Genomic DNA, 23,544 nt, shown 5'->3' with positions numbered 1-23,544 from the left:
AGCGTGTTTTAAGTCAGCACGGCTCGGTGGAGTATAACAATCCCACAATATTAACAATTCTCTCTGGACACTTCACCTACAAAATTGGAAAAATGTCTTTACGGAGTTGAAATATTTGAATATCTACAGTGCCTTCCATAGATTTATTTTTCCTTGATTCACCCCCTCTGCTCCACAGTTTACAATTACAAATCAAACACATCAGACATTGTGAGTAAAGTGCACATTGCAGACTTTGCATTCATTTCGGTCACACAACACTCTTTCTACATAGTCCCCCCATTTCAGAGCACCATAATGTTTGGACACAGCAATGGCAGGTCTATTAAAGCCGTCACTTTTGGCACTTTGTCACCTATCCTTTGCATGCAATGACTTCTTCAAGTCTGCGATTCATAGACAGCACCAGGTGCTGAGGGTCTTCTCTGGTGATGCTCTGCAAATCCTTTATTGTAGCCATCTTCAGCTCCTGCTTGTTCCACCATATGGAAGTCTTGCTCAATTGGATTTTAATCAGGTGACTGACTTGGCAAGTCCAGAATTTTTCATTTTTCAACTTTGATAAACTCATGTGTGGCCTCAGCAGTGTGTTTGGCTCATTATCTTATTGTAGGATGAAGCACCACTGAGTTTGGAGACATTTACTGGATCTTGAGCAGATCAGATGTTTCTCTACACCTCAGAATTCATTGTGCCACTGCCATCAGCAGTTCCATCATCAATGAAGAGAAGTGTGCCAGGACCTGTGGCAACCATACATGCCTACGCCAGAACACCCCCAAGCACCACATTTAACAGATGAGGTGGTCTGCTTTGGATCTTGGGCTGTTCCTTTTGGTCGCCACACTTTGCTCTTCCCATCACTCTGATGAGGTTCATCTTTGTCTCGTCTGTCCACAAGACCTTTTTCCAGAATCCTGCAGGTTCTTTGAAGTCCTTTTTCACAAACCATAATCTGGCCATCCTATTTTTGCGGTTAACTAGTGGTCTGCACTTGCAGTGTGGCCTCTGTATTTGTGCTCATTAAGTTTTCTGCTGATAGTCGTCTCTAACACGTTCACATTGACCCTCTGAAGACTGTTTCTGGTCTGTCAGACAGGCGTTTAAAGCGTTTTCTTGACCATAATGAGGATTTTTCTGTCATCAGCAGTGGAGGTCTTCCTTGTTCTATCAGTCCCTTTATGATTACTGAGCTCACCAGTGTGTTCTTTCTTCTTCATGATATTCCAGACAGTTGATATCGGTCATCCTAAGGTTTTACCGATGTCTCCAATGGTTCCATTCTTGTTTTTCAGCCTTATAATGACTTCTTTGATTTTCATTGGCACAGCTCTCATCGTCAGGTTGAACAACGGCAACTAAAGACTCAAATAGGTAGAAGCAGACCGAGGTATCTTCTGAAGTCATGAAACCCACCTGAGTGATCACAAACCCCTGTGATGCCACAAACATTATGGTGCGCTAAAATGGGGGGTCGTGTATAAAAAGTGCTGTCATTTCCATATGGTGTGACTGAAATGTGTGCAAATCCATTTAAATGAAAGTCTGCAATGTGCACTTTAGTCACGATGTCTGAAGTGTTTGTTATTTTAAACTGTGGAGTAGAGGACTAAATCAAGGAAAAAATGGGTCTTTATCCCAAAAATTATGGAGGGTACTTTATACTATATATACGTACATAGAGATAGATAGAGATATAGACATATAGACATATCAAGGCCATGTGCTTTTCTCCCCACGCAGGGAATGCTGAACACAATCTGAACACAATCAGATATACAGTAGTGCCAACGTCTAATGATTTTTAAAGTTTGTCCTGTTTCATTACTACGTGGGTGCAGCCACGGGGTACAGCTAGTATATATACAAGGGCAATCCCAAAAGTAAGGTCTCCAAAGCGGTGGGGACGTAGAGAAACTGTTTGTACGGCTGTTGGCCACACTGTTGTGATTGGTGCTTCCTCCACTCCCAAACAAGCATGCGCGGCTTCGCTGGGATGCTCAATCTTGGCTTGGCAGCCCTTGAAAATGGAGCTCCCATTGAACGCTACCGCCAAGTGCGAAGTTCATGCAGTTATTCGATTTTTGAACGCAAAAGGCGTTAAACCGGTTGAAATTCATCGCCAATTGACAGAAGTGTATGGACAGTCGTGCATGGATGTCAAAAACGTTTGCAAGTGGTGTAGAAAGTTTACAGCCGGTCATATTGAAATTCACGACGAACAAAGGAGCAGGAGACCGTCAATCTCCGACGAGACAGTTGTGAAGGTTGAGGAAAACATGCGTAAAGATCGGCGGATCACTGTGGATGCTCTCTGCACCCAGTGACTACCACCTGTTCCCTAAGTTGAAAGAACATTTGTCCGGAAGGCGATTCTGCTCCGACGAAGAGGTGAAAGATGAGGTTCAACGCTTCCTGAAGGACATGGCGGCGAGCTGGTATGACATGGGCATTCTAAAACTACCACAGCGTCTACAAAAATGCATCGACCGAAATGGCGATTATGTAAAATAAATAAATAATTCTATAACCTTTAAAATGATGCAAATATTATAGAAAATAAACGGTTGTTTGTATTTCTAAAAAAATAGGAGACCTTACTTTTGGGATTGCCCTCGTATATATATATATATATTTATATATTTTTGTTTTTTAAATGAAGAATGACAAGCCCGCCTCCTTCTCTTTAAAACCTTTTTGATGATTTATCCCACTGTGATTTTTAATCACTGAATGTAAAAGTTTGATTTCCTAGTGGGCAGGACAGCAGTCCATTTATCATTAGATCATGAACATTTTGTATTCAGAAAGATTATCTTACATTCTATTTTATTATTGGAGACAAATTTCTGTTTTCTAACTCTGCATGTTCAATGAAGACAGTAATCTCAGGGTATTTAAACAATGTATGATTAAAATAAATGTCCTGATTTTCTTCTGAATCAAAAATGTAAATTATATTTTTGTGCTCAATCATTTTTCATTTTGATGCATCATTAATCAAGCAAATAGTTACCACATGTTGGATCTGTTTCTCTTTAAAGGAGATTCCATACTTCCCACATCTACAAAGTCCTTACAAAAACACATCTAATTTTGCCTTTTCGTACAGGAGAAATGAACGTTGGATAATAAAATTACTTTTTTTTTTTTTAAATTACAAAACATGGTTGCTGCCTCGTGATTGCTGAAGGAAACAAATTATAATTTGCATATGCATTTTAAATGATTTTCATCCATCCATTCATTTTCTTAACTTGCTTTTTCATTACAATTGTACCATAAAAATAATAATAATAATAATAAAAAACAAACCCTTGGCATTTTTATTACATTGTTAGAATAATTTGTACTCAGCAGAGAAATAAAGCTGGGAACAGCCAGTTCATTCAGAAAGATGTGTCATTCAAGCCGTGTTAACGGCTCCCTAAGCAGTATCTTCTAGAATGTACCGAGTCATGTGACGTGGCGTGTTCATATGAGCAGAGGCAGAAACCACCTGGTCCTCATATTCTTTGGTCAGCTAGTCAGCCAATGTTGCCAGGTCTGCAGTTTTTTTTGCTCAGTTGGGCTATTTTTGATGGTCGTCTGCAGGAAGAAGTGGGCTATCACAGGTTGCTTTTTTGGGCTACTTTTTAAAAATCAACATGGTATTTTGGGTTATTTTTCAACCACCCCTCCAACAAATTTTTATCATGTTTTTCATTCATCTGGCAACCTCTCTCCCTGCTATTCATACTTGTATATGTTCTTTACCGTTGTAAAATCCCCTCCCTCAGGGACCCACCCCACTTTGTGTGATGGTATATACCCATTCTATCATTCTGAATTATCTGAGACAGGAACCCCCCCCCATGTTTGGCTTTGATGGTATGTACCTAATCCTCTTGCTTTGACTCTGCCCTCTGCTTTCCAGTGTGTCATTTTTGTCTGCCTCAGGCATTGGGCTACTTTTTGGGGAAATTCTCTATTTTCAAGCAGCCATTGGGCTACATTCTTTTGGGAACCTGGCAACCCTGTACTCAGCCACGCAATGTATGGCAATATGAACCCAAGTCTACCACAAATGAAATCGGAAACACAAAATATCTGAGTCACCTGTTTGAATTTGGCAAGATCATGAAGCTGTCCTTCCGTCAATGCTGCCATTATCCTTATCACACCAGCTGTGAGAATGCAGATTAGAGGTACACATGCAGATATAAAGGGTCTCTTTACGCAGTATATACTTATATGAGGTGGGACCCAAAAATTCCCATAATCAGTCAACAGCATGGTAGTACCTACAGTGCCTACAGCCTGGTTTAGCACTCCACCGAGAGGCAGTGAGCTGATCGAGTGCGTATTTCTGACATTTACAATCATGCGCATGACTTCGCCGGTTTTTTCTCTCCAAACTGAAAGAAACATGACAGGTCAAATCGAACACCAAAACAACGATGATTGCGTTTTTACAGATCAACGGACTTGTTAATAAAGAGTGTTCCTGTGAGCAGGCTGTGAATCAGCAACATTACACCGACCTGCTGAGACGTCTGCCGGAAATAACGATGAAAAAACATCTAGGGAAGTGGTGCACACTGCAGCTGTGTATTCCTTCTGAATTTATTTACTTATTTTTTTCTTCCCGAAATTAAAAATGAGAATGAAGGGAAAAAGGTTTGCTACCGTGGAAAAAATCCAGAAAGAAATCATAGGAGGATATTGACATAGAAACAAAAGATTAGTTCTGGAAATGTGCTGAGACAAGTGGATTGCATCTCAAGGGAAATATTTTGATGGCGACTAAAATGGAACTCGTGTAAGTTGTTTAATCAAGATAATTTCTTTAAACAATTCTGTTCATATTTGGATCTCCGTTTGTATACAAGAGTGAGTCAATTAAAAACCTTAAAATTGTGATAGAAATTCTAAATACCATTCCATTGTCACGTCAGTTGGCCCCACTGTCAGCAATGACATTTATAGTGTCCAGTAGAGGAGGTGGAAGTACAGAAGTACAGAAGTACAGTGCAAGATGGCAACCCCACTGGAAACATCCACCAAAGTGGAGCAACGTATCAAAACTCATTGAGAAATGAAGACTCAGTACGGTGATGCATGTCTCTCAATCCGGCAAGTGTACAAGTGGAGCAGGAAGTTCCAAAATGGCGTAAGTTCTCCTCAACCTGGTCAGACACACTAAGTAGCGACACCATTGCCGACTGAAGAAGCTGAATGCATCGTGATTGAAAGTCAATGAGTGTCAGTGTAGGACATCAGTCATGGATCAGTACACCACATCATCCGCAATGTGCTCCACTTCCACAAAGTGTCGGTAAGGTGGGTGCTAAGGCAATACACTCCATAGCTGAAAGAAACTCATCCCCAGTGACTACGACATTTCTGGACCACTCAAGAGGTGATAGCTGAAAACACTTTAAATCAGATGAAGAGGTGCAGCAGGTGGTCCATGAGTGTCTGGGCATACGACCAGAAGAATCCATGAAGTAAGTAAATACTGGAGGACTTGTTTCAAACACCATGGAGATTATGTAGAAAACTGTATGACACCTTTGGTGCAATAAATTAGGAATAAATATTTAAGGTTTTCATTTGACTCATCCATGTAGGAGTATATTAGTCACAGTATACAATGTGGGTGTGTGGGCATGTAACTGGTTGGAATCCCATTGTAACAAAATTAATGGGACCATAAAAATATTTTGTTACAAAGAATATGCGGAAAATACATATATTATTGTGACTGGAGTTGTGAGCAATTCGCCATCTCTAATGGCAGCAGCACAAGGACAACTCTGTAGCTGCTCTGCTGTGTCTGGTAAGCAGTAAACCAACAGCAAAGTAATTGATTGTCCACTGCAGGATGAAGCTTACATGTAACATGCTTCTCGCATGATGTTTAGAACATTTAACGTAGGGCTTTGACCTGCTCTTTCTCACACTCTCCTGCCACCGTGGTGATCCAAGCCATTGATGTTCATCTACTCTGAACATGGAAGCTAAAGCAGGATAATCGCCCGAGTCTTGCATGTTTGAGTGCTGAAGTAACCACTTGTATTTTGAATGAAGCTTTGAGATTGTACCTGCCTGTATTTTCCTTGGAAACTTGATGTTTTTGTAGAAGAATTAAGTGGATAAGAATGGTGAGTTTTGTTGGGCTGAATGGCCTGTTCTCGTCCAGATTGTTCTATTGTTCTAAAGTTCTAATGTTCTAATGAAGAGCGCTGTATAATAGATAGATATACACACACATGCACATTACACTACTGGTCAAAGGTGTTAGAACACCAGTTTTTCAGTTTCATGTTTTTTTCTTCGAACTACCAGAGATTACATTTAAAGTTTAGGTTAGCTAAAACTGGAAAAATGGAAATATTAGAAAATTACAAAGGGGCCTTCTACTAATAAGTTACAGCTTCTAGATGTTCTGCAGCAATGAAGGTAAATTAAGCCTCGCAAGTTGAAGCAAACAGTTTGCACTTGTGCTGATTACTTCGAAACCCTCTGTCTGTCTTAAAGCAAACTGTGTTACTACACCCTCTGAAGTACTACTTTGACAATATTCCAGTGATAATGGCAAGAAAATTGCAATCCATATTACTAACCGAGAATAAACCGGATATAGACGCAGGTATACGGCGATGGGACCATGAGACGTACTGCGCAGGCGCGCGTCCCATACACCGCAAGCGAAGTCTTATCCACCGCGAACGAAGGAGTCACGGCTCAAGAACGAAAGAGCTCAACTAACGTGAATGAGAAATGAAGCAACAACGCGCCCATAGCTAACGACTAACGACACAGCCACACACAAAAGAGGATTCTGCGCTGCACCCCAGAGTCAACCGTGAGAGGCTATGGAGGCCCCACAGGCCCACAAAGATAGAACGGAAGGCGCAGGCATCACCGCCATAATGTGAGTGGCACTACTGCGGAGTGAAGGCGCAGGCGTCACCGCCATATTGTGAGTGGCACTACTGCGGAGTGAAGTTAGGAACAATGTGCTGCTTGGGATTGTACAAACCGCTGAACGCTTTACACCAAATTCAAACACAATACAGCTCAATGATACAAACACGAGCCCGCCTGGATAAGATCAATGAATGCAGGCGCCTACAACGCGCGTCTGACACTGTGGAAGCAAAGCAGGCACGGGTTCAAAACAAACGACCTCGACTGACGGATATACAAACACGAGCCTGCCTGGATAAAATCAATGAACGCAGGCGCCTACAACGCACGTGTGAAATGCCGCGGGCAAAGCGGGCACGACTCGAAAACGAACGAGCTCAACTAATGTATTTCAGGATACCCAATGCCGGGGGTGGGGGAGTGAAGCGAGCAGGGGGCAGAGCCCCCTTGTTAACAAATGAAACGAGACAGATCAGTATTACACTTACAAGTGTAGGCCTTTCATTTAGAGAAACTATTAAAAAAATCCAAGTGTCAGTGAGTCCAGGGGGATCCTACACAATCCAAAGGCAACTGGAAACTGGAGGAAACTCTGATAGGAAGAGATCTGGCAGAGCCAATCAGAAGACGAGTTTCTAGGGGTCACCACTCTGCGCCAGTGAGGGGCCTCACAGCACAACAGCATCAAGCACAGCTTAACAGTGCAGGTCGATGAAGCAAAAGTCAGCTTATATTGTGAAGAGGAGACTTTGTGCTGCAGGTCTTATAGGGCGAGTGGCAGGAAGAAAAGCCATTCATTAAAGGGAAAAACAGGGCCTTGAAATACGGGCTGTGGATGACTGCAGACTACAAGAAAGTCTTATGGACAGATGCAATTTGAAATCTTGGGTTCATCACACAGGGTGTTTGTACGCCGTCAAGATGGTGAAAGGATGGACCCTCAGTGTGTGACACCAGCAGGAAGTGTGATGGTCTGGGGTTCTTTTGCTGGAGGCAGAGTTGGTGACTGGCACAGAGCGACTGGCATTCTGAATCACAAGGGTTACTTACCACAGTTTGGCTGTCATATCATCAAAAGGGGGCTACTTTGATGAATCAAAAATTAGAATAAAATTTGGTAGACTTAATGATTCCTTGATTTATTTTTTTATTTGCTATTGTTTATTTGCCCTATGCCGTGATTTTATGAAACATTAAGACCTTAAACTGTGTGCATTTCCATAAAAACTGAAAAAACGAAGAGGTTTTAAAACGTTTGACCAGTAATGTATATCTTTTATCTTTCTCGCATATTATCCACCTAACATCTTTAAAATAAACTCAACATATTTAACTTTGTCTTCCTTTCCGCATTGTTCCTCATTTACTGCTATATACAGTGCATTTGGAAAGTATTCACAGCGCATCACTTTGTTATGTTGCAGCCTTATTCCAAAATGGATTAAATTCCTTTTTTTCCCTCAGAATTCTACACACAACACCCCATAATGACAACATGAAAAAAGTTTACTTGAGGTTTTTGCAAATTTATTAAAAATCAAAAAATTGAGAAAGCACATGTACATAAGTATTCACAGCCTTTGCCATGAAGCTCAAAATTGAGCTCAGGTGCATCCTGTCTCCCCTATTCATCCTTGAGATGTTTCTCCAGCTTCATTGGAGTCCACCTGTGGTAAAATCAGTTGACTGGACATGATTTGGAAAGGCACACACCTGTCTATATAAGGTCCCACAGTTGACAGTTCATGTCAGAGCACAAACCAAGCATGAAGTCAAAGGAATTGTCTGTAGACCTCCGAGACAGGATTGTCTCAAGGCACAAATCTAGGGAAGGTTACAGAAAAATTACTGCTGCTTTGAAGGTCCCAATGAGCACAGTGGCCTCCATCATCTGTAAGTGGAAGAAGTTTGAAACCACCAGGACTCTTCCTAGAGCTGGCCGGCCATCTAAACTGAGCGATCGGGGGGAGAAGGGCCTTAGTCAGGGAGGTGACCAAGAACCCGATGGTCACTCTGTCAGAGCTCCAGAGGTCCTCTGTGGAGAGAGGAGAACCTTCCAGAAGGACAACCATCTCTGCAGCAATCCACCAATCAGGCCTGTATGGTAGAGTGGCCAGACTGAAGCCACTCCTTAGTAAAAGGCACATGGCAGCCCGCCTGGAGTTTGCCAAAAGGCACCTGAAGGACTCTCAGACCATGAGAAAGAAAATTCTCTGGTCTGATGAGACAAAGATTGAACTCTTTGGTGCGAATGCCAGGCGTCACGTTTGGAGGAAACCAGGCACCGCTCATCACCAGGCCAATACCATCCCTACAGTGAAGCATGGTGGTGGCAGCATCATGCTGTGGGGATGTTTTTCAGCAGCAGGAACTGGGAGACTAGTCAGGATAAAGGGAAAGATGACTGCAGCAATATACAGAGACATCCTGGATGAAAACCTGCTCCAGAGCGCTCTTGACCTCAGACTGGAGAAACGGTTCATCTTTCAGCAGGACAACGACCTTAAGTACACAGCCAAGATATCAAAGGAGTGGCTTCAGGACAACTCTGTGAATGTCCTTGAGTGGCCCAGCCAGAGCCCAGACTTGAATCCGATTGAACATCTCTGGAGAGATCTTAAAATGGCTGTGCACCGACGCTTCCCATCCAACCTGATGGAGCTTGAGAGGTGCTGCAAAGAGGAATGGGCGAAACTGGCCAAGGATAGGTGTGCCAAGCTTGTGGCATCATATTCAAAAAGACTTGAGGCTGTAATTGCTGCCAAAGGTGCATCGACAAAGTATTGAGCAAAGGCTGTGGATACTTATGGACATGGGATTTCTCAGTTTTTTTATTTTTAATAAATTTGCAAAAACCTCAAATAAACTTTTTTCACGTTGTCATTATGGGGTGTTGTGTGTAGAATTCTGAGGAAAAAAATGAATTTAATCCATTTTGGAATAAGGCTGTAACATAACAAAATGTGGAAAAAGTAATGCACTGGGAATACTTTCTGGATGCACTGTAAACACAAATTCAACATTTTTCCTGGATATAAAAACTGGCATTGGTTCCCTTTTGGCCTCTGACTGATTTGAATTAACATTAAATTAATACCTAACATGTAATGGAGTCAGTTTCAGAATAGAGATTTTCCAACCTGTATACCTTAGGTAATAAGCTTACACCCTCACAAGCACTCAAATAGCAGGCCATCTGGCGGATGGTTTAAGGCTTTGGATTTCAGACCCTGAGGTTGTGGGTTCAAATCCCACTACTGACACCATGGCCTTCACCTGGCTGGAAGATCAAATGAAATGTGACCAATTATATCTCAGATGTTGTAAGTTGCTTTGGATAAAGGCGTCTGACAACTAATAGGTCAGGTCAGGTCAAGTTGAGGAGCATTGACACACCTACCACATGACGAAACAGCTTGGGATCCTGGTTGGCAACCCCCACAGGCAAACACGCGGTCCAGTCCCACCCTCTGGAAATTACCCTCTATCTGCCGCAACCAGGTGCTACATGGGCGTCCCCTTGGTGTGGTCCAGCCACTCTGGTCCTCAATAATGAGGGTCCTGTGAGCCAGATTACCCTTGGGGAATCAAGCCAAATGGCTGCAGTGTCATAACTGATGCTCCCTCACAATGCAGGTAACGTGCCTCGTTCGGGACTCCGTGAGCAACACAAAGTCAAACCAACTGTACCCAAGGATTCTCTTAAGAGACACAGCACTGAAGGAGTCCAGTCTTCGTCTCAGGTCACTGGATAGCGTCCATGTCTCACAACCATATAGCAAAACAGGAAACACCAGGACTCTAAAGACTTGGACCTTCGTCCTTTTGCACAGATATCGGGAGCGCCACACACCCCTTTCCAGTGACCTCATGACCCCCCATGCTCTCCCAATCCGTCTACTGACTTCATAGGAAAAGTCACCAGAGACATGAATGTCACTGCCGAGGTAAGTAAACCTCTCGATGAGGTCGACACTCTCTCCGCAGACAGACACACTGCTGATGGCTGCGCCCAAGAGGTCATTAAAGGCCTGGCAACTAATAGATACTTTGAATTTGATTTCATCTGCAAAATCACTGAGGACCTGTAATATCTCTCTACTATAAAAAAAAATCCTGCAGAGAAACAGTAGGGCGCCGAGACGTAATCTTCACGTTAAGATCACGGAAGACACTTAAAAGTCCCGCAAGACTAAAGAGATTGGCCACAGAGCGTCTCTCGGGGACCTTAAACATGAGACTTTGTGCCAAGAGATTGGCCCAGGACCATCTCGCGATGATGTAGAACAAGACTGTGTTGTCTAAGCGCAACCTTGAAACAGTGATACATGCTTTTATAACATCACGTCTAGATTACTGCAATGCGCTTCTTTGTGGAATTAGCCAGGCCTCCATGGCTCGCCTACAGCTGGTGCAAAACACTGCTGCTCGATTTTTAACTGGCACAAGAAAGCATGAGCATGTTACCCCGATTTTGGATGCCCTCCACTGGCTTCCAATTCGTTTTCGAATCCATTTTAAGATCCTTGTATTTGTTTTTAAATCTTTTAATGGGTGTGCCCCTCTTTAGTTGTCGGAACTCTCTGCACCCTTACGTACCGTCTTGCTCTCTCAGGTCAGCAGACCAGATGCTTTTACGCGTTCCCAAGGCACGATGCAAACTCCGAGGTGATCAAGCTTTTTCAGTTGCAGCCCCAAAACTCTGGAACGATTTGCCGTTGCACGTTAGGCAGGCTCCTTCGCTAGCTGCCTTTAATTCCTATTTAAAAACACATTTTTACTCTCTGGCCTTTAACCCTGTATAATATGTTGGCTATTTGTATACTTTTTATACTTTCTATTAAGAATCTCCTCAGTTCTTATGTGTTTATGTGTTGTCTTTCTTTGTACAGCACTGGTCAGCCTTTAGGTTGTTTTTAAAGTGCTTTATAAATAAATTAAATTAAATAAATAAATTAAATAAATGAGATTCTTGCAAGACACTCCCTACTTACAACCAAATACGAGTACAAGCATCAACACACTCAGTCGTGTTTTGGCTTTGCACACATACAGATCCAGGGCTCTGAGCGCATATACTGTAAAGCGTATAAGGACAATACATTATAGATGACACATAGACGACTAAGCGAAGAAGAAAGCAGTGCGGAGAAAAAAGACTCAAAAACGCTGGAGAGACAAAAAAGAAAAAGAATAATCAAGATGCAAATTCAGAAAATAAGGAAAGTAATTATCAGCCCGGAACAAGTGGAATTGAAAAAAAAAGTACGTCCAATCCGGACGTTGGCGCTATACACATGCAGAGCAGGTTACAGATTATGAAAGCAATGGAATTCGAAAGGCTCAAAAAAAAAACGTATGCGCAATACGCATGTGGAGAAAGTTAAAGAATATGAAAGTAAGAAAATTACAAAGTATAAAAAAAAGAAACTAAAGATCGCAGGAGCGCAAACAAATGGAAATTATTACTCGAAAAAGGGAAAATAATCACCATGGACCAGGTGTCACTGAAAGAAAAGCAGGACAAAGCAAGGTCAGAAATAAAAGAGAAAGAGTAGAAAACAAAGTAAAACGTCATAAAGAGGTTAAAAAACAAAGGGGCCAAACACATGCAGAGCAGGTTAGAGATCATGAAAACTGGAATTCAAAAAACGTAGGGGTGAAACACATGCAGAGCAAGATACAGAATATGAAAGCAAAAAAAAATGACAGTGTCAAAACAAAGAAAGTAAACATCACATTAGCTCAAAAAAAGAGAAATTATTACTCGGAGAAATAACGAAAAGGCAAATAGAGATCGAATATATGGACACAGGTGATATGTCAAAAGTATGTAAATATTGTAAGGCTTTGAAGTTTAAGTCAGAGAATTTCAAAAACGAGGTTTACCTCACATGCATTTATTGATTACTTTGCAAAAAAATTATTAACTGATGATGATGTAGATTGCTTTGTCTGTGCTGAATTTCCAAACAGAGAGAGCTATCCTGAATTATAAACACACGTCTCACTGACCTCATTAAAAAGATTCAGCACATTGGGACTCGAAAGATTCCAAATATTGTTTTTACAGAAGTTCAGAAATAAAAGTGAAACTAATGAAATAGCAACAATTCAAAGAAAAAAAAATCTTAAAAGTGTGTATCCGGAAAAACAAAAACGGGGGTTGGCGAGCAAAGCGAGGAGACGGCGAAGCCCCCTAGTTTGTAAAAAAAAAAAAAAATCTGTACCAACTGTCCTCATTTTAATATTTTTTTTTCAATTTTCATCTATCATTAAAAACAAAATAAAAATCATATTATTCATTATATAAATGATATTTACTAAAAAGTGTATATTTCTGAGCCTGTTTTTTCAATGCAGGGTCACAGAACCACATTTGATGGTGATGCCATTGCCCTTGTCAGTACCCAACTTCTTCTCATACCACGATCCTACCCTGTGGCCCTGCCAGGCTCGAGTACTCAAACGTAGTCCTGCATGGCCCTCAGTGACGGCTGCTTTTTGTTCCAAGTAATTTATTTTAATTAGAAACCGATTCTTACTGTTAATGATGCATGTCATTTAATTAGATGGCCTGTTACTGTTGTCATCTGGCCGTGTCTAAAATTCCTACAACTTACAGTAACTCTTGGTAAGTAAAACTAAAGAGGTATTTTAAAGTCATAATTTATTTTTTAATACTTTTTTTTTTTTTACTTAAACTGTTTCCAGTTGCTTATTACACACAGGTGGAACTAATAAAAAGTTAGTTGTTGGCTACCATATGAATTGACTTGGTTGGATGTTTTTTATTTTTTTTCCCTTAAGTTGGTTCTTTTTTAAATAACCAGCAGTCAGTTAAGTGCAAAGAGAGAACATCACTGAGGACTAACGTGGATTAAGCACTAAATACGTGTAATTATTATTATTATTTTTATTGAAATTACTGAAAGTAACATTCCATACAAAGAAGTCCAACTTGTCAAAACTAAATTCAATTCAACCCTCACCCCAGAGAAAGAGAGGAAGGCCAACAAACCAGAACAAAACCTTCTCCCCAATATAAAAACGTATTCTGAAATATAATCAATTAGACCCTGGCAGGTTTTAAAGAAAGTTGTGCACAGATCCTCTAAGTGAGAATTTGATTTTTTTTTCCAATTTCAAATAGTGTAGGACATCAGTCACCCACGGACTTTAAAGAGGTGGGTTAGGATTCTTCCGGTTGAGCAAGTTGTTTGATTTTTTAAATATGTTTTTTAAAATACTGACAAATTACAAACAAATAAAACACACCCAATACCTACATTTTCTTTGATTTATTCTGTTTTCCATAAATTTGTTTTTTTCAAATTACCAGCTACCAATCAGGAATAAATTATAGAGTAAAGTTCATTTTAGTTAACTGATATCTTTTTTAATTGATTCTTCACAAACAGGTGAAAATTGAAATGTGCCCAACAATTAATGGAAGTCTCATGTACTTGAATCCTTTTCCCTTAAGGAGCCTCTTATGAAAATGAAACGTATTGCAATATATCTGAAAAATATGTTGACATGTCTTACAATATAAAGTAAAATAGAAGTAGTTCATATATATATTTTTAAGATTATATCTTAAATTTCTCTTAATATATTGACGTAAGAGATGCTATATTCTGTGTGATCAGCCGCAGTCTTTTGAAAGATCATTCCTGGCTCATTCTTAATCTGCATAAAGCTAGCGAGGGGCTTTCCACTGAGCCCGCCGCACTCTGAGCGGCCCACAGCTGCCTAGACGCTGCTCGAGTGGATGGCTATGCTGTAGAAACATGTGAAATGTGGGCTGGAAGAAACTTCATGTTGTTGCACATTTCAAGATTTTTTGTTTAAAAAAGTTACATTGCTACCAATTTTTTAAATGTGTGTTTTTTCCAATATTAGTTTCTAGAGAGGAGTAAATCTACTAGCAGGCTGGCAATTGTAACTGTAAATACATCTGGAATATTACAGACTTCTGTTCTCAAGCAATTAGTGGAAAGTTAATATACAAATATGACAAATATACATTCAAATAAACTAAAATAAAACTATTCTTTTAAATACATGCACAAAATGTATTTTAACTGGAAGATACAATTAATTTAGAAATATGTTATAATATTATATTACTATTTTAAAATGTACTGAGCAATTCATTTTTATATTTTGGAAAATACATCTCAGTGTACAAAAACAGCAATAATTTACATATTTTATAATATAATTCAGAATACTACAAAATATTATAACATATGTATCCTTGAATTACTTTATAACATTGCAGAATATAGTCGTATAAGTAGTAATATATTTTTAAAATATATTTTACATCTATTTGTAAGGGGACACATATTGGATTGTAAACAATAAATCATTTTAACTTAACTGTTGCTTTCTTTTTCTTTTTTAGATTCAAAACAGCCAACCTCGAAGGGTGCGGTCTGAGTCTTGTTTTGCTTCCGTTTTCTTTGTATTTCTATTTTACTGTATTGATTTTGAAAATTAAAAGGATATATCTGTTATGATATTTTTATTTGTTTCATTGACTAGCATGCCATTGTAATGTTCTGGTTTGCCGAAAATAAAATAAAATATGTCACAAAAAAATTTTAAAAAAAAACAATCAGAGGGCAGGCAACATTAATCATTAATATGCTTTTCTTAAATTTGTTATTTTTTCCTAAATTAATTTCCTTGGTTTTAGTTGCACTTTTTTTTGTCATTACCTGCTACATCCCTATCACATGTAAATGAGAAGGTTGCCAACACATAATTTCACGTTCTATTAATTACATTTTTAACAGATGCAAACAGGACTGAGCTAAAAGGGCAAAAAAGTTCATTTCATTTAAATGATGGCACTTTTTTTAATTGATTATTTTTCATAAACAGATCCCAGTCAGATATAAATAAGTACGCAGTACACATTGATTGGATTCTTTTCTTTTTTTAACTACCAACTAAAGTGCAAATAAAAGAGCCAGGGTTAGGTTGGCAAGTCCAGACTTTGACATAATTGATTGTTTTGCCTTGAATTGATTTCTTTTTCTAATATTGCTTCTTTTTTTTAAATATATTCTTTTTCTTAAGTCATATTTTGAATTACTCACTGTATACCAATCAGGTGCAAATAAAAAGGTAACCAAAAACTAATGTGGATCTAATTTTTTTTTTTTTAAATTGTCAAGATTTTTTATATTGCACTTTTTTAATTCTTTTTTTTTCCATCCATCCATTTTCCAACCTGCTATATCTGAACTACAGGGTCACGGGGGTCTGCTGGCGCCAATCCCAGCCAACACAGGGTGCAAGGCAGGAAACAAACCCTGGGCAAGGCGCCAGCCCACCGCAGGGCACACACACACACCCACCAAGCACACACTAGGGACAATTTAGGATTGCCAATCCACCTAGCTTGCATGGTCTTTGGACTGTGGGAGGAAACCCACGCAGACACGGGGAGAACATAACATGCAAACTTCATGTAGGGAGGATGCAGGAAGCGAACCCGGGTCTCCAAACTACGAGGCAGCAGCGCTACCCACTGCGCCACCGTGCCACCCTGGATTTCTTTTTTAAAAAATGTGTTTGCATTACTCACTGCATACAAATCAAGTAAAAACTAACTTTGACTTATTTGGTTCTTTTTTCTTCAATTGTCACATTTTTCTTATAATGCTTTTTTAAAAATTTTAATTATGCTTTGCATTACTCACTGAATTTCTGTTTTTAAATATGAATGTATTTGTCTGCAATATTCTTTTTACATTTAAATTATTTTTCTTGAATTACTCATTGAATTTCTTTTTTTAAAATATTAAATTGTGTTTGCATTACTCACTGTATACAAATCAAATGAAATTTAAAGGTAACCAAAAATTAACTTTGACTTGTTACTTTTTTCTTCAATTGTCACATTTTTCTTATATTGCTTTTTTAAAAATTGAAATTATGCTTTGCATTACTCACTGAGTTTCTTTTTTAAAATATGAATGTATTTGTCTCTAATACTCACTGTATACCAGTCAGTCAGTCATTATCCAACCCACTATATCCTAACTACAGGGTCACGGGGGTCTCTGCTGGAGCCAATCCCAGCCAACACAGGGCACAAGGCAGGGAACAAACCCCGGGCAGGGTGCCAGCCCACCGCAGCACTCTATACCAATCAAGTGAAATTAGAAGGTAACCAAAAACTAACTTGGTTTTAATTGGTTCTTTTTTCTTCAATTGACAATTTTTTTGCTATATTGCTTTTTTAAAATTTTAAATTATGGTTTGTGTTACTCACTGAATTTCTTTTTTTAAATATGAATTTATTTGTCTGCATTACTCACCATATACCAATCAAGTAAAATTAGAAGGTAACCAAAAACTACTTTTTCTTTTTCTTAAATGGACTAATTTTTTCTTATTTTGCTTTTTTAAAACGTTAAACCATGTTTTGCATTACTCACTGAATTACTTTTTCTAATATTAATTTATTTCTATGTCTCACTTACTGCATGTCATTGAGGTGCAAATTAGATTCACTTATTTGACATTTTGCACTTTTTTGGGTCAAAAATAAACTATCTTGATAAAAACAAACCGAAACAAAAATCAAAAACAAACAAGTAAAGAAGTTGTCTGATTAAGATGAATATTTTGATTTGACACGAAGTTTAAAGAGTTAGGATTAAAACTGTGGCAGAATGAGAAAAGTGCAAGGCGTCTGATTAAATGGCACACTCCAATAACAGCAAAAGAAAAGTGAGCTTCAAATGAAAGATAAAGAAGTGAAACACCGGTGCCCACCGTGCCCCCCCAGGACTGAGGTGACAATGACTCAAACACAATAAGAGATGGCCGCCTGAATCACTGACTTGTTTGACACCACATTCTCTTGTTTTACCACAATATACCAGAACTGGACAATTTGACAAAAGTGTATTTTATAAATAAACAAACCCCTTTATGCAAAGGCGTCAGTCAGCGGGCCCAGTTACTAATGGAAAGACAACTTATTTTAGGTATCGAAGTCAATCAGACGTACATGAGCCATATAAATGTCGATACTTTTCAACAACTTAATTCTCACTGAAGACGCTAAATCCACTTCAGACTTGCAGGGTCAGAGTCTGTCACGGCTGCATTAAGATTTGCAGCATTTGCAAATGTTGTAATGGCCAGTTAAACTGAATGGCATGCCATGGAAAGGAAAATCAAAGTACCACAAAAAAATAAACAAAAATAAATAAATAGAGACAAATGAGGAACATGCATGACTCAGCTGTGCCCAGCACTACATCTTAACATATAGCTAATAAATCAGTGGCCAGTGTGATGGACTGCCATGTCTCCTATTCCACAGATGTCCCTCTTTTTAGCCAGCAGCCACACCATCTGCCCTTCCACCTGAAGCTAAGTGTGTTCAGGCCTGGCCAGTACTTGGATGGGAGACCATCTAGGAAAAGCTTGGGTTGCTGCTGGCAGAGGTGTTGGTGAGGCCAGTAGGGGGCACTCACCCTGTGGTCTGTGTGTGGATTCCAATGCAGTGACGGGGACACTGTGCTGTAAATACAGCAACATCCTTCAGATGAGACGTAAAGCTGAGGACCTGACTCTCTGTGGTCATAAAAGATCCTTGGGCATCCTTCAGAAACAGTAAGGTGTCCGCCTGATGACATTGCCCACCTGGCCATTTTGGGCTGTAATCATCCCCTGTCTCTAATTGGCTCTCTCACACTCCTTCATCTCCTCAAAGCCAATGAGTGGTGAGCATACTGGCACAGGAAAGGTGGGTTCTTCATACAGCTGCTGGTTAAAGTGGCTGCCCCTTGTCTATGTAGAGAGCTCTGAGGGTCTACAGAGATGTTATATAAATCTATCTATCTATCTATCTATCTATCTATCTATCTATCTATCTATCTATCTATCTATCTATCTATCTATCTATCTATCTATCTATCTATCTATCTATCTTTCATATAGTGCCTTTCACATATCTATCTATCTATCTATCTATCTATCTATCTATTATATAGTACCTTTTCTATCTATCTATCTATCTTTCATATAGTGCCTTTCACATATCTATCTATCTATCTATCTATCTATCTATCTATCTATCTATCTATTATATAGTACCTTTTCTATCTATCTATCTATCATATAGTGCCTTTCACATATCTATCTATCTATCTATCTATCTATCTATCTATCTATCTATCTATCTATCTATCTATCTATCTATCATATAGTACATTTCATCTATTATATAGTACCTTTTCTATCTATCTATCTATCTATCTAGTGCAGTAGAAAAACAACATATAGAATAAAGTAGGAGGATGTACAGTATGTATATTTCGGTTGATTATGAGAAGACAGTCTGTAACTTTCAGCCTTTCAAATTTCAATAAGGAAAAACTGATCTTCACTTCACTCTATCTATCTATCTATCTATCATATAGTGCCTTTCACATATCTATCTATCTATCTATCTATCTATCTATCTATCTATCTATCTATCTATCTATCTATCTATCTATCTATCTATCTATCTATCTATCTATCTCATTTTAAAGCCTTGTCTCGATCCACTGGACTAATTCCCTCCATAATTTTAAACACTTCATTCATGTCTCCTCTTAATCTTCTTTTTCTTAAACTGTAAAGGCTCAGCTCTTTTAATTTTTCCTCATCACTCATCCCCTGTAGCCCTGGAATCAGCCCAGTCGTTCCTCTCTGGACTTCCTCTAGTACTGCTATGTCTTTAAGGAGACCAAAACTGCACACAGGACTCCAGATGAGGCCTCACTAGTGTGTTATAAAGCTTGAGCAGAACCTTTTGTGACTTGTATTGAGTTATGTTCCAAATTATAACCTTAGATCCTCAAATGAGTGTCTGCTTAGAATTCCAAGAGCTAAACTTAAAAGAAGTGGTGAGGCGGCCTTCTGCTGTTATGCACCTAAAATCTGGAATAGCTTGCCAATGGGAATTCGCCAGGCTGATACGGTGGAGCACTTAAAAAAACTGCTGAAAACACATTATTTTAACATGGCTTTCTCATAACTTAATTTTAATTTAATCCTGATGCTCTGCATATTCAATTGATTATCATTACTATTCATGGTGGCTCCAAAATCCATACTAACCCCTACTCTCTCTTCTGTTCTTTTTCCGTTTTCTGTGGTGTTGATCTGCACCACCACCACCTAATCAAAGCACCGTGATGTCCCTACATTGATGGATTAAAGGCCAGAAGTCCATCATCAAGTCCTTCCATGAGAACCCTGGAAACAATGAGGACTGATCATTTATCTTAGGCAGAATGCCTAGAGGTGGCTAGGTGGTCTCCTGGCCTCGGTACCCCTGCAGATTTTATTTTTTCCCCAGCCGTCTGGAGTTTTTTTTTGTTTTTTCTGTCCTCCCTGGCCATCGGACCTCACTTTTCTTCTATGTTAATTATCCATCCATCCATACATCCATTTTCCAACCCGCTGAATCCAAACACAGGGTCACGGGGGTCTGCTGGAGCCAATCCCAGCCAACACAGGGCACAAGGCAGGAACCAATCCCGGGCAGGGTGCCAACCCACTGCAGCTTTGTTAATTAGTGTTCTCTTATTTTAATTCTTACTTTGTCTTTTTTCTCTTTCTTTATCATGTAAAGCACTTTGATCTACATTATTTGTATGAAAATGTGCTCTATAAATAAATGTTGTTGTTGTACTCCAGACATCAGGGCGCTATATAACCTGATATTCTGTTAGCCTTCCTAATGGCTTCTGTCTGGCAGTTGATAGTGTCAAGTCCACTATGACTTCTAAATCCTTCTCATAAGGCGTACTTTTGATTTTCAGACCGCCCATTGTGTATTCAAACTCTCACATTTTTACTTCCTATATGTAATACTTTACATTTACTGCCCAGTTGCTCTTCTCTGGACCTTATCTAGTGCCGCTATGTCTTTTTTTTATATTCTGGAGACCAAAACTAGAAAACACAGGACTCCAGATGAGGCCTCACCAGTGTGTTATAAGGCTTCAGCGTCACCTCCTGTGACTTGTACTCCACGCATCAAGGCGCTATATAATCTGACATTCTGTTTGCCTTCCTAATGGCTTCTGAACACTGTCTGGCAGTTGATAGCTTAGAGTCCACTACAACTCCTACATCCTTCTCATAAGGCGTATCTTCGATTTTCCGACCTCCTATTGTGTATTCAAACCTAACATTTTTACTTCCTCTGTGTAATTCTTTCCATTTACTGACAAAAAATTTCATCTGCCACAAATCTGTCCAATCCTGTATGCTGTTCAAATCCCTCTGTGATGACCCTCTGCCAACCCACCTCATCGCAGACGTGACCAGCTTGTTACTTGCAGGTGGCTGAGGTGTTGAACTTTAGGACTGGGTTGGCACGTTGGCCCACTCTGAGCGCATGACATGGACCTGTGGTGTCTCCTGAGGCGGCTTCTGCCTTATACTCAGTGCTGCCAGGATGTGCTCCACACAACTATGGCCCTAAACTGGTTTGAGGCTCTTATGTTTAATTATGACTACCTGTTTAAGAAATCAGATGTAATGTAGGCTGAGCATTTTAACCTTAACATTTTAAAAATGGCTTTTATTAGACAAAATTGGTTAAGCAAATATCACTAAATTGCAATTATACGGATTGTTTTAATATAAATTATGATGAATAATAATAACTGCGGTGGGTTGGCACCCTGCCCAGGATTGTTTCCTGCCTTGTGCCCTGTGTTGGCTGGGATTGGCTCCAGCAGACCCCCGTGACCCTGTGTTCGGATTCAGCGGGTTGGAAAATGGATGGATATTTTATTTATATAGTGCCTTTCCCATGCTCAAGGCACTAAGAGGAAGCAATACTAGCTATTAAAGTAAGTACATATTAAAATCTGCATTAAAAAATGACACCCTTACCTCATTTCCAGTCCTATTACAAAGTCATATTTTATAAAATTAATAAAGTAAAGCCTGGTTGGTGGTGGTGTCCTTCTCGTTGTATGAAAATTTGAAACATGTGTTATTTGGCTTGATTGCACGATGAGTCAATGGCTTATAAATGTAATATTTTATGCTTTAGATATGAGAAATATTGAATATAATAAATGAACGAGTTAAAGTGGTGTGTACACGTAATTAGGTGATGGTGAAACGTGAATTATCAATATTTTCTTGGTAGTCACAGCAACAACTATAATTAGTCCTTACTTTGCCACATTCTCCAAGCTGATGGAACATTTCCAGATTGCCCCAGTGGCCGCCGCTAAGAGCTGCTTATTCTCTGACATGCTAAGAAGTGTCACCAGCGGCTTCAGGCCATCGAACTGTCGAACGAGTTCACGGGTCTCCTTTTCTTCGGCACACTTTAAAGCAAAGGGAAAAAAAAGAGGGACAATGTGATATTAAGTTATAAGTCAAGACATGCAAGCAGTAAAATATTACAAGAGAAAATAAAGTCTGCTGTTATGTGTGTCTGTTCAAAAACGCAACCATTTCATTGGTTTACAAAAAACACACAAAGACGTAGTAAAACAAAGCAAGACACAGGCAGGCGTGAGAGTTTAGTTTGAGCTCTCGTACTTTATGGGCAAAACTGGACTTCTGGTGCAATAACTGTATTTACATTTAGCAAATCTTAATGATATTTATACTGAAAGATTAAAGTGAGAAACGAGGAAGACATTTGTGACATGAAAGACGCTACTACACCAGACATCCAGACACAAGTTCTGGGAAAGACACAGGACCTTCAGGAGAGTCACCGACAAAGTGACAACACAAGCTCCTGTATGTGAACATGTTGAAAGAAAGAAAGAAAGAAAGAAAGAAAGAAAGAAAGAAAGAAAGAAAGAAAGAAAGAAAGAAAGAAAGAAAGAAAGAAAGAAAGAAAGAAAGAAAGAAAGAAAGAAAGAAGGTTAATTCTTGGAGCTAACATCTCATCTCATTTCATGGTGTTGTGAGTAAAGTGAAGATCAGTTTTTCCTTATTGAAATTTGAAAGGCTGGAAGTTACAGACTGTCTTCTCATAATCAACCGAAATATACATACTGTACATCCTCCTACTTTATTCTATATGTTGTTTTTCTACTGCACTAGATAGATAGATAGATAGATAGATAGATAGATAGATAGATAGATAGATAGATAGATAGATAGATAGATAGATAGATGAAAGGCACTATATAATAGATAGATATCACTTAGTTTATCGATCTTTTGTTCTCTTCATTGTCTGTTTTTGTGCTGCAGTTACGATAATAAATGTAAACAAGTATTAGTTGACAGAATACATCCTACTATTTCCTAACCCTAATATATATATATATATATATATATATATATATAAATGTATATCTTTCTGATAAAGAATCAGTTTTAAGCCATTCACTAAGTAAACTGAGTCTCAGTTCTTCCAACAAGACATTTCACTGCAGACATTCTTAATCGGCACAGAACAAGCCCACAAATTCAGTTCACCCGAAGCCACTCTTTACCTTGAAGATGGCACTGGCACAATGCATCTGCAGCTCCTGGTTGTCTCTGCTGAGGTTTTTCACCAGATCTTCAATCATTTTCTCACTCTGAATTGCTGTCCTGTAACTTTGCTGAGAA

The 23,544-nt window shown here is 39.2% G+C and overlaps 1 protein-coding gene across 1 annotated transcript in view; it reads right to left on the bottom strand.

Moving 5' to 3' along the window:
* The window catches only part of odad2 (outer dynein arm docking complex subunit 2), a 194,351-nt gene that overhangs the window by 70,577 nt on the left and 100,230 nt on the right, over nt 1-23,544 (bottom strand). The window contains exons 13-14 of the mRNA XM_028804347.2: nt 23,427-23,537; nt 22,141-22,295 (exon numbers count right to left, since the gene is read on the bottom strand). Coding sequence (XP_028660180.1) covers nt 22,141-22,295; nt 23,427-23,537 — 266 coding nt within the window. The remainder of the gene's footprint in view (nt 1-22,140; nt 22,296-23,426; nt 23,538-23,544) is intronic.

This window comes from Erpetoichthys calabaricus, chromosome 6, assembly GCF_900747795.2.
Source record: "Erpetoichthys calabaricus chromosome 6, fErpCal1.3, whole genome shotgun sequence".
NCBI classification, from domain to species: domain Eukaryota; kingdom Metazoa; phylum Chordata; class Cladistia; order Polypteriformes; family Polypteridae; genus Erpetoichthys; species Erpetoichthys calabaricus.
The sequence above is the reverse complement of the archived record's forward strand: the minus strand, read 5'-3'. Positions and strand labels throughout refer to the sequence as shown.